Raw genomic sequence first — 11721 nt, 5'->3', positions numbered from 1 at the left:
CTCCGCTTGCTCTAATTTAATCATTCATACAGCTCTAGGAATTATCATTTCCAAACACAGATCTGATCCTGTCACTTCTCTCCTTAAAAACCTCCCAGACAGCAAACTGTCTCCCATGCGTAAATAATTGTACCATTTGTTGTTCTTCTGCAGTAATTCGCTCATGCTCCATGTATCGTATTATACCTAATTGTACATATATTGAACACACTCTCCTAGATTGTGAACTTCTTGGTTTGTACGTTTCCTTTTCCCATATTCTTTGGGCTGTGTCTTATGTATTCTAGAAAACTGTCATGGAGTATGTGCCTGACACATAGTAAATGCTAGATAAATATTTGTAGTTTGGAATTTAAAAACCACATGCATTTCTTATATTTCCATATAAAAATAATTCTTTTAAGTAATGAGGGCTAAACTGAAAATCCTAAGGGTTGGTAGAAGGTAGAAAATCTGTCTCTTAAACTGTGGTTTTCTGTCCTGATAAAAGAGAAGTCTTCAGAGGTAGACTGCTCTGGGAAAATTCTGTGAATTGTTTAGTTCCTCAAATTAAAGCAAGTATACATGTATTACTCTTGGAAAACTATAAAGTAACCATTAACCTGAATGTAGATGCTTTAGGCTGAGAAGCAGTGCTCCATTTGGATATGTAAATCTTCGTGTGTAGAGCAGGAGCATGGCTTCCCCAGACATTGATGCAGAAGAGAACAGAACTGTTTCTTTTCTCTCTGTTGATTTAGACCTTGTATGTGTCAATATATTGTTGTTTCTGTAGAGAGATGGATATCCTTGTTTGAGCCCATGCCCTTTGGAGAACAGATGCTGAGATCTAAAGGATATAGGAAAGCAAAGACAGGCATGATCCTTACTGTTTCCTGGAGAAACAATTATGCAAAGGTACTGAACTGGCTTTGGTGAGGTTCTACCTGTAAAGACTGAGGACCTACAAGTAAAGACTGAATAACTCAATCTTTGTGAGAAATGTGCTGCTGTTGGACTGTTATGTTCTAAGATGATAGCCCAGTTGGGTCAGAGATCAAGGTCACACCCCTGGGGATGGAGGGTGGGGTTTCCTCTGAAGGAGTAGATATTCCCATATGGTCAGTCATCCTAGGGAGAAGCTGCACCTGGGACAGAAAATGGGACTTTGAAAGTGGACCTTTACCTGGGTGAGGAGAGTTGTTTTCTCCTCTGAGCTTTACAGTGGTTGGGCCCGGATGCTCAAGACATGGTTAGGGGAACTCTTGATTGAGAGGGGAGATGTATGGACCGAGACATATGGACCCAGGCTGGAAACTCAACAGTAAGGCAGGCCTGATCTAGTCCATAAGGGCTTTGAGAATAGCCATGTCATTCTTATGTTTGTGATGTCCTGGGGAAGAGAGGGCACTGCCCCTTCCTGCCAAATCCCAAGGCAACGCTGAAGGTTGCATTGGCTGGGGAGAACTCAGTGTTCCAGAACATCAGGGTATGGGACATCTGAAGCAGAGGCAGGAATAGTTCAGTTATTTCAGGAATATGTGGGTTACAGCACCTCTCCTGGGGACTCCTCCATAGTAGAGAAGGGAGGGAAACTCTAAAGGGGGCTGGCTGACATCCTGATAATTTGGAAGGTGGGAACTCAGAAGTAATGTAGTTGGGATTTTTTGGGGGGGGGATTTTCTATGACCTCCTTTATAGTAAAAAACTTGAATGCTATGACATTCTGATTCTCAAGGGCATATGAGGCCTTTTATTGAACAAATCCTTTCCATCTTGGGTATCCTGTTCAATAGACTTGAGAAAACCAAAGGTAAACAAAGTATTCCTCCATTTGATTTTATATGAACCCTTTCTTTTTAGTTCCCCTTAGGCCTCTGTTCTCAAGTCTTATTGTAGAGGCATACAAGAAACCAGAAACTAATAGATTCTTGCTTTTCTTCCATTATTTGTCCATCCTCTGTTTTCTTTACAAAGTGTTCTGTTTCGGAGAGTAAGGGAGAGTTTTAAGTTTTTTCTGGATATTATGCATAAGCATGATGAGTATCTGACTGGTCTTTCAGTGAGGAGAACACCTAAGCTGACATGATTTTCTTAGGCTGAGCAGGAATGTTACTTGATGCATTGGCATATCAGCCACAATCTTATCCCTGTTGATTGTATTTGTGGTCATACTTTGAAAAAAGGCTGCATTCAGTTCTGTAGAGCTTTTCTGGATTCATGGTGCTTTGTCTTTTTACTCTGACAGCTGATTATTTGCATAACTTGTTAAAGAGGCCTCCCTATCATCACATTACTGGCTTTCCTCTAGCTTTTTGGATATTTTTTCTTGCTCTCTTAGACTTTACATCAAATAGCAACTTTTCCTTCAAAAAAGTTCTGCCTGTCTGAAATCTCATCATCTTCTCTCAACTACACAACAAAGCTGAACTCTGTAGAATATCACTTTGACACATAAATAAATGTACTTGTCTCTAAGACCTTCCTGAAATTATCTTAGTTCCTTCTCTTGGTGTTTAGATGCTGTACAATATCTATCAATTCCATTTACTTCATTTAAAAAACATTTATTGAGTATTATGTTGCAGGCACCAGGCTACCTGCTGGAGCTATGAAATAGAGGAGCTCATATCTGGTTTTATGGCTAGAATACTTGGCTCACTGCTTCTAGTTTCTAAACTAACTCATCCAGGATTGCACTGAGAAGAACCTCCTCTTACGGCTCCTGAATGCCATAAGGGAGAATGTAACTAATGAGGAGAGCAATCCAGGTTACTGAGGTGATAAGCAATCCAAGATACAAAGGGGAGCAGGGTGGGTCACATGCAAAAAAAAAAAAAAGGATAAATTCTGGAGTCCAAAGACACTAGGGAAGAAGCATACGTTAATGGTTGGGCTTTTTTCTCGGTTAACATTGGGTTTTATTTTTGTTATGTTATACCTACAAACAACAGTGTAAATGAAAATAACAGGAAATTATGTGTATTTCATTATTTTCAATTAATATATTTATTACAACATTAACGTTCTTTGTTGATTTGATCCTTTTGTAACATGTCCTTCCATCAACATTTTTTGAGGGAGAATACTGTCTCTTAGTGAAATTTTTATAAAGAACATGAGGTCTTTAGATATGAGGTCAGAGAAGGCAGGAGACAATTTTTTTTCTTTGTGATATATACCTCCTTACATACTCTGGCATTTTGTTGAGGAAGTATGAAGACACGATAATTCTAGTTTTAAAGGTGTAAGGGAAGGATTGATCGTTTCCTCTGCATTATACCGGCTGAAGGAGCACGTCTCAGTCTCTTCCTTTTGTCTTCTGAAAATAAAAGGAAGGAGGCAAAGGGTGTTTGAGTGGAGGGTTTTCTAGGGGTTAAACCCTGGTGCTTCAGACCCTCTGCGAACCCTGCAGGTTTTCCTTAAGTAGCTCCTGTAAAACAGATATTCTCCAAAATAAGAGGGGTGGAGCAAAGGAGACCGTCGGGCTGCCTTGGGATACAGCGCAGGTGGGGGTAGCCGCCTGGTCCAGAGCCGAAGGTGCTTGCATTCTGCAGGTGCAGGGATTGTGAGCTCTCACCGCTCCGGCTCCCGAGAGGCGAGAACCGAGGCGTTGCAGAGTGTGGGACTTGGCCCCTGAAGCAGAGGCCAAATGTATTCCAAACAGCTGACATTGATCGAGCCGGGTGCCCACACCTGGCCCGGGGGCGGGGAAGTAGCATCTACAGGAACCGCAGGGAGAAAAGGAGCCGCTGGTTTGGGACGCCAGAGGGCTGGTCCGGCTTGGCTCGGTCCGACTGCTTTCCCGTGATTGCTTCCCCAGCTTGTCCATCATCGCAGTACCCTATTTCTATTGGCTCTACTGTCTGCCACTCGGTTCCGCCGCGCTGACCCCCATTGGGCCCCTCCGGCCGAGGCCCCGCCCCACGAGCAGGACACGGGCAGTGGGGCGCGGAGGAAAGGGAGCCGGCCGCTTGTTCTGGACTGTGGGGAGGCGGTGGCGGAGAAGGAGGGGGAGCTGGGTCAGCAGGAGGCAGCGGCGGCGTCCGCGCTGGTGTGATGGTGCAGGTGCTTGGGGCCAGTGCGGAGCTGCCCGGCTGAGGGGCGCCTGGTCCGGGGTCCGCAGCGCCGCCGCGTCTCTCCCGGGGGCGGGCGGGCGGGAAGATGCTGAGCAGGTTGATGAGCGGCAGCAGCAGGAGCCTGGAGCGCGAGTACAGCTGCACGGTGCGGCTGCTGGACGACAGCGAGTACACCTGCACCATCCAGGTCAGTGCCGCGCCGCCCCGCCCGCGGGACCCCCTCGTCCCCCGAGTCTGGCCAACTTGGCCCGCGCCCGCGCGTCGCTCCAGACCCCAGCGCTTTGTCCACCCCTGGCTGCGGCGGACGGCCCCGGTGCAGGGCGCCTCTGCCTGAGCCCCACTCCGGGGCTGGGCACTCGGAGCTCGGCGCTGCTGAGAGGCGAGTCCTCGCGTCCTGGACCCCCACCTCATCCCCTGCCCTCTCCCGAGGTGAGGACGCTCTATCCTGGCTCCTCGAACCCGCCGGTGTGGGGAGCACCTTCCTCGGGCGTCGGGAGGGAGGCTTTTTCCCCGGCCGCCCCGTCGGGGGGCGCAGGCTTTGACTCTCCGGCCCGGCAAGGACGGCTGGCGGCTTTTCTTACATCTCTTTGGCTGGAAGGATAATGGTGTATGTCATAATTTGCCCCCCTCCGCCCAGCATTTGTGAGTCAGAGCTCTCAGAAGGTAGAATTGAACGCGTAGCCCATGCAGAGTGGCCTATTGAAGGGATACCAGCCCTCCGGGCTTTAAAGACTTAGGCCCCCCTCTGGCCTTTCGCTCCCCAAATCTTATTCAGTTGGGCAGTTCTGGGGGGCGTGAGGTAAAGATTTAGCAACAAGTCCCAGCGATTTGAGGGTTGGCGTTGGTGAGAATCGGTGACTTACAAAAAAACGCCAACAAAACGATAAGGCTGCACAGCATTTCTTCAGAACCTGGTATTTTTGAAGGGATTTTTACAACCTCTCGCTGTGTGGCACGTCAGGAGTAGTAGTCTTTCCCAGGAATGCAGTCACAGCCCTCTTCCTCCTTTATAAAGTAAGAGATAGGAAACATTAACAATGCTCCGGTGTTTAGTTCACCAGCCAGGAGGATCCTGCGCTCCCTGCCGAAAACTGCTCTTTCTGGAGAAGCAAATTGAGCTGGACCCAGAGGGTCTCACCTGATCCCTTGCCTTTGCAGCAAGAAACCCGAGAGGGCTTCTCACCTCAGATGTGGCAGACAAAAACTGTCGGCCGGGGTCCTACTCTCTTTGTCTCTTTCCCCGCCCCCCTCCCCCATTAATTTTTTTCGCTGACAATGCTCAATAGCGGAAAATAGCGGTGGGTGAGAAAGACGCTGGATAGTATATGAGAGCAGCTGCTCTCTGCTGACTCCGTGCTCAGGTCAGCCTTCTCTCCACTTTCCTTATTCTCCCACCTCCAGAACCAGCTCTGGGCATGAGTGCTGACTGCTGCCAAAGATCTATGAAGGTAGAGAAAGAGAACAAAATCTCTTTTTCAGGCTACTTAAATACAGATTAAGCAGTCATAAAGATGCTAGCCATCAAGTGAAAGGATTTTTGTAGCTGAATATGATATAGAGATGTTGTGTATTATTTCCTTACTGAATGAGTGTCATGCTACTTTTTGTTTCTATTGTATCTTTGTGTGTCATGTACAGTTTTTTTTGTTTTTTGGTGGGGGGCTTGGAGAAAACATGGATTGAGTGGACATCCTTACCATTTGAATACATTGTGCAGAGCTTTTAAAGTCTTTATTCTTTTGTTTTAAAATTTAAAGCATTTACACAATAGCATATCAAGGGCAATGTGAGATTTAGACTTCATGAGTCCTAAAAATACTTTTGGGGTATATGGTGAAATAAAATTTCTGGGACAGATCATTAACTTTTGCCAAGATATAAAGTACAAATGAAACACAATTCATGTCACCTCTCCATTTAGTGATAACCTTGTGGTTTTAAGGTATCACAACAAGGCAACTAGTTATTTTTCCCAGATAGTGGAAAACCCAGTTGGCTTATTGGTATTATACTTGTGGGTGGTTTTTATTACTGTTGCGAAAAAATATTTTTAAGTTGAGCAGGACTTATTGGATTTATGCTTGCTATGTGCTACTATGGTTGTATTTTTTTTCCTGCTGGTCTTATTTTACATTATTACAATTTAATATATTATAAAAATTTAGGCCACTTAAAAAAATTAAGCTTGGTGTAATATGACTATACTGTAGTAAGTGTTCACTATCTAGATATGTTAATGATTGTGCATTGTGATTCTTGCATGAAATTTAAAGAACACAGGAATTCTAAAGTATATGTAATATTGTCATTCTTTGGCACTACTATTGTGAATTGTTTTTGTTTTTACCCATGTGAGGAAATGTGGAAAATAAGACAATATTTTATGTGAAATTAATATTTTGTGCATAACCTCTTTTTGAGCATTAGAGATTGAGCTTTTCTTAGCAACTTTTCCCGCTTGTATATTTCTATTGTCTGTGTGTCTGTGTGTGTGTCTGTGTTGTGGGGTGGGGGGGGGGGAGAGAGAGAGAGAGAGAGTGAGCACATATGCGTTTATTTGTCAGACACTGGGCACAGGGTCTTTTAAATCAGTATGTGAGCTACTTACTGGGTTAAAGCAGTATTTACAACATTTAGGAATTGCAGTACTGTATATTTTAAAAAATTGGTGATAATTTGACTTCCTTTTCCTAAAAGTATTGTATGGCATATTTTTCTTTAAATAAGGTTTTTATTTTAGAAAAATTTCAGTGCTTCTTGAGATCATCAGAGACCACTTAGGGTATTACAGAATCAGAAATGCATCACTGGGTTAGAGTCATAATAGCTTACATTTGATAAATTTCAGTTGTAGGAAATTCTGTCAAAGTGTTGCTCTAGCCTTTCATAATGCAGCAGTTATACTGATCTGGCATTTAGGATGTGATTATTAAGGTAATGAAAATGCCTTATATCTTCTCAATGAAGGTTGCCACAGTTACCAGACTATTCTTTTATTCTTTCTGATATGCAAATGTAGTTGTAGACCATGAGAAATGAAAGTATACATAGGAGGGTTGTAGTATAATTGTTCCCCTGTGAAGAACATTGTTAACAGCTCTCTGCCAGTTTTGAAGGTCATTGCCTCATAAATGCAGATCTGGTCCATATTTTTCACACATCTGTTTCATTTAAGCACATATTTATTTACTTACCACATTTACTATCTTACTTTGTTATTTTATTTGGGAGAAAATAGGAAAAATGAAAAGGCTACCTACTATCTTTGAACTCTCCGAATAGAGTCATTTAGGTGCTTAGGCATGTAATCTCTAAAGAATAGATTTTTAACTATCTTTCAGGTTATAACAGCTTATAAAATATTAAGAATATATTGCAGAAATGCCAGTAGAAATATGTATTGAAAAATATATATTGCCAAGTGAGAATATTAATCACTTTTTTTGGGTTATTGCTGAAAAGTAAAGCTACCCTAGAAATGAATTTGATTTTACTGGGAACACATTAAAATAACAACTGATTAAGCAGCTAGGTTAGATTAGTTTTTGCAGTTAAATAAGGTACAACCGTAAATGAAATGTGTATGCAGAGGCAGTTCTAAAGTGGAACCAAGATGTGGATTTGATTGTGGCTCAACCATTTAGTAACTGTGGGACATAGAGTAAGGGAGAGAATATTGAGGGAGAGAACAAATGTATTGATCCTTGCACCTGCCAGGCACTTTGCCTGTATTATTATCTCATTTACCTCACGTCAGTGTTATGGATTGATTTTATACCCATTGTACCAGCTAAAGAAAATGGGATTGTGGATTGGTGGGAGAGCCTATATTTATTGAATGGCTAACTATGTACTAGGCTTTGTGCTAGGTGCTTTGCTTATACCTTACATCAGCCGTTGAGAGGTAGGTGGTATTATCCTCATTTTACAGATGAAAGTCCCAGGTGAAGGAACTTGCTCAAAGCTAGTAGGTGGCTGTACTGTATTTAAACCCCAGCCCTTTTGTCTCTAAATCCCATCTTTATTCCCTCTATCCATCTGACTCCTTAACTTACTTCACCTGTCTGTACCTTAATTTCCTCGTCTCTAAAATGGAAATTTAATACTTATTTTGCAGTAAAGAGAAAGTTATTTGGAGATATCACTACAAATAATAAGGAACATTTAAATAGACTAATATACTGTACTTACATTGTGCCTTATTCTATTCAGTTCAGAAATAGAATTGAGAAATGTTTTACTTTTTTAGAAAAATAATTGAACTTAAGCTGTAAGTCCCCGTAAAATGATTTCTGATTAATTTCAGTAAAATTGTGAAATCCAAGACTGGCATAACTGAAATCTTTATTAGAACTCTTCTTTAAAATCAAGAGTTCAGGTTTGCTTTCCTTCTGTTCTACCAAGTCTTTGGCTTTAGAGAGGCATTTATTGCTTGGACTGTGATTTGTCTTTTCTAAGACCTTTTGCTTCTTCGTAAGTGGAATCCTTGGTTTCTTTAATGCAAAAAGGATGTTCTTAGAGAATTAGGATAATTTTATTCACAGAGAAAAATGCAAGGCTGTTGTATTTTCATGAATATTGGTTTTTAAAAACTTTATTTTAAAAAGTAATTATGCTGTCTCAGGATCTCTGTTACAATAGCAAGTCAGTTAGAATCTAATTCTTAAAACTAAGTTCCAAAATTAGTCTTCTAGGATCCTAAAAGCACTTGTATTCTGTTTCTTAATTTGTATATTAAAACATTTATTGTATAAAACTAATGCAAATCAGTCTTTTCGGTACAGAAGGTAAATTCTAGATGTGTATTTATGCTTTCATTCTTTTTCTTTTTGAAGAAGTCCTGTTTAAGAAGTGTCAGTGGCATCTAAGAGAAACCTAGACGCAATCACTACAGCAGATTTTACTCAAGGGTATTTGTATGAATTTGCATTCTGTTAAATGCTTGGAATGAATATGCTAGATGAGGCAATTCAACATAGTGTACAGAGCATGTGATTTTGAGTCCTCTGTTTATACATTGTCCAGAGACTCGTGTATCATGTTTGTGATATTAATATCATATTTAAAAAAGGAAATGTTTGCCAAAATAAAATCAGACAACCTGAAGGCAAAAAACAGTCATTTTTCATATGTTTGTAGTGGTTTATGTGTAATTCTTAAAATGTGTAATCCAAAATAAGTAGCAAGGCATTAGCTTTAGAGGCAATTTACCAATGATATAATAATTACTATATTAAAATATTTTGGATTATTTTAAGAACTTTATTTTCTGATAGTTTATACTTTAGAATTTATAAAGGAGAGAGTAAGAGGAAGCTATAAATCTTAAACCCTAAGAATTACAGCACCTAGTTCAGTGCCTTACATAGTTCAGTAAATATTTTTTCTGATTTGTTTGTGCTAGGTGATTGCTGTTAACTACACCACTTTAAAACTTCTTCTGCCTGAAAACAATAAACATTTTCTAACAATTGTATAACCCTTTTTGTAGTTTCATCTCATCCCATTTCAAACCATTTTGCTGTGTAGCCCCTCTCTCTGGTGAGAAGTACAGTATGTAAATGTGGTATTTTATGAAGCCTGCTAACTTTTTGCAGTTATCCTCTGTTGAATTAGTGGAGCTTCAGCCCACAGCGCCTATGATTTTTTTCGTTTGTCTGTTAGGATTTCAAGCCTTTCAGGTGCCCTCATGTCCCCCATCTCTGCAGGTTTAGAAGGCTTACAGCAAGTGAATACTGTGTAGTACAGTGCTTCATGGAGCATTAGAGGTCTGGCAGAATTAGGGTACTGAGCATACGTTTCACCACAGCCACAGAACCCTCCTCCACTCCTTTCCTCCAAGTCAGTACTACATAAAGCAACCTCCTCACAGTCTCATTTTCTAACCTGTTGTCTGGACAGGAGGTGAACCATGCTTCCCAATCTGCTTCTAATTATGTCTATTTTATTTTATTATTTTTTAAAATTAATTAATTTATTTGTTTTTATTTTTGGCTGTGTCGGGTCTTCATTGCTGGGCTTTCTCTAGCTGCGGTGAGTGGGGGCTACTCTTTGTTGTGGCACACAGGCTTCTTATTGCAGTGGCTTCTTTTGTTGTGGCTCACCGGCTCTAGGTGCACGGGCTTCAGCAGTTTTGGCTCACGGGCTTAGTTGCTCCGCGGCATGTGGGATCTTCCTGGGCCAGGGATTGAACCCGTGTCCCCTGCATTGGCAGGTGGATTTTTTTTTTTAAAACATCTTTATTGGAATATAATTGCTTTACAATGGTGTGTTAGTTTCTGCTGTATAACAAAGTGAATCAGCTATACATATACATATATCCCCATGTCCCCTCCCTCTTGCGTCTCCCTCCCACCCTCCCTATCCCACCCCTCTAGTGGTCACAAATCTTGGCAGGTGGATTCTTAACCACTGTGCCACCAGGGAAGCCCTATCTCTATTTTAAGTTGAATTCATTTTCTCTCTGATAGCCTCGTTGGTAACATTCTATTCTGTTGGACTCTGCAGATCCTGTTTCTTGGAGCAGCCTCCTGTGGGTTACTCTTCCTCAGCTGTGCATAGCCAGAGCTTGTACAAGAGATGTGAATATCATGGAGGATTGGCAGCAACCCTATAGCTTCTGTATCTCACCTACATGGTGCTCAGGGAGGAGGGTGCTGCTCTCCAGGAGGCTCAGTGGCAGTTGTTGCCCCTCTGTTTTATGGCCTTAATCCTTGGGGCTCAAGCCAACCACCTGAATGGTTTTCTTATGCAGCTGAGAAATTTGGAGGGTACTGAAGCATCTCCATCCTATGCTGTATAGTGAGTGGTATTTCCCCTAAGAAAGCAAAACACCTTGTCATACGTCCATCCTAGCCATTGAAGCAGGCCTTCCGTTCCTTTAAGACCCTAGGCCCTGGTGGCCAATAGAACTTTTGAAGCATTTACAAACATTTTACATATAGTAGAGCCAAAGATAGACTAGGGAGAGCAGTTTCTCTGGGAGGATAATCCCCAGATTTAAATTATGGACCTCTTGTCTCCCAAGGCCATCACGTGACACTCATTACTGTTGTCAATATTTTGAACAAGATAGGCCCCTGTATTGGTCTTTCACCAATTATAATTACTGTACTATTTCTAAGGATGGTGTTTTACTCTGTGGTCTTTCCAGTTTAATTGCATCATATCCTAGATTTGGAAGGTAGGAACTTGTAAGGAATCTTAGGTTCAAATTCTCTAGGCTTTTGCTTGCTACTGTCAGAGTAAACATCAACTGTGTGAATCAAGTCCTCTAAGGAGATCCTTCCGTGCCATGCTCATACAGGCAAAATAATTGGGCCACATGCTTGGCAACCACTGAGTTTGTGTACAATAGCTCCATTCAGTTGTCTACAGAAAACACCCCTTTGACAGTGATTATAGCTTTCATCCCCCTCCTCTACTTGTGACTCCCTGCATTGCCATGACCTCATCTGTTGGTCTGTATTTAGAGGCACTCTGGACCACTCCAGAAATGCTTTAGGACTTGTCCTTGTATGTTAAAGATCATTTCAAGTTAGGCAACCACTGCCCACCAGGGGAAGCCATTCGGGATCAGGACCAAACCTAGCTATTCTTATGCCTTATTTGAGCCATCTTACTGTGTCACAACTCAGGGGTTTTCTTCCTTTTGTAGAAATTG

At 41.8% G+C, this 11721-nt stretch overlaps 1 protein-coding gene across 6 annotated transcripts in view; it reads left to right on the top strand.

Moving 5' to 3' along the window:
• The first annotated feature begins 3911 nt into the window (after window positions 1-3911).
• Window positions 3912-11721, top strand: part of FRMD5 (FERM domain containing 5) — a 362059-nt gene continuing 354249 nt past the window's right edge. For 3 of the 6 annotated variants that reach the window (XM_067029166.1, XM_067029161.1, XM_059059387.2), the window contains exon 1: window positions 3917-4245. In XM_067029166.1, coding sequence (XP_066885267.1) covers window positions 4144-4245 — 102 coding nt within the window. In that variant the 5' untranslated portion in view covers window positions 3917-4143. Of the gene's footprint in view, window positions 4246-11721 lie in introns of all 6 variants that reach the window. The other 3 variants (XM_067029164.1, XM_059059386.2, XM_059059384.2) reach the window with 2 other exon arrangements.

Source organism: Kogia breviceps, chromosome 3 (assembly GCF_026419965.1).
Source record: "Kogia breviceps isolate mKogBre1 chromosome 3, mKogBre1 haplotype 1, whole genome shotgun sequence".
In the NCBI taxonomy this organism is placed as follows: Eukaryota; Metazoa; Chordata; class Mammalia; order Artiodactyla; family Physeteridae; genus Kogia; species Kogia breviceps.
Note: the sequence above shows the minus strand (reverse complement) of the source record. Positions and strands in the feature narration are given on the sequence as shown.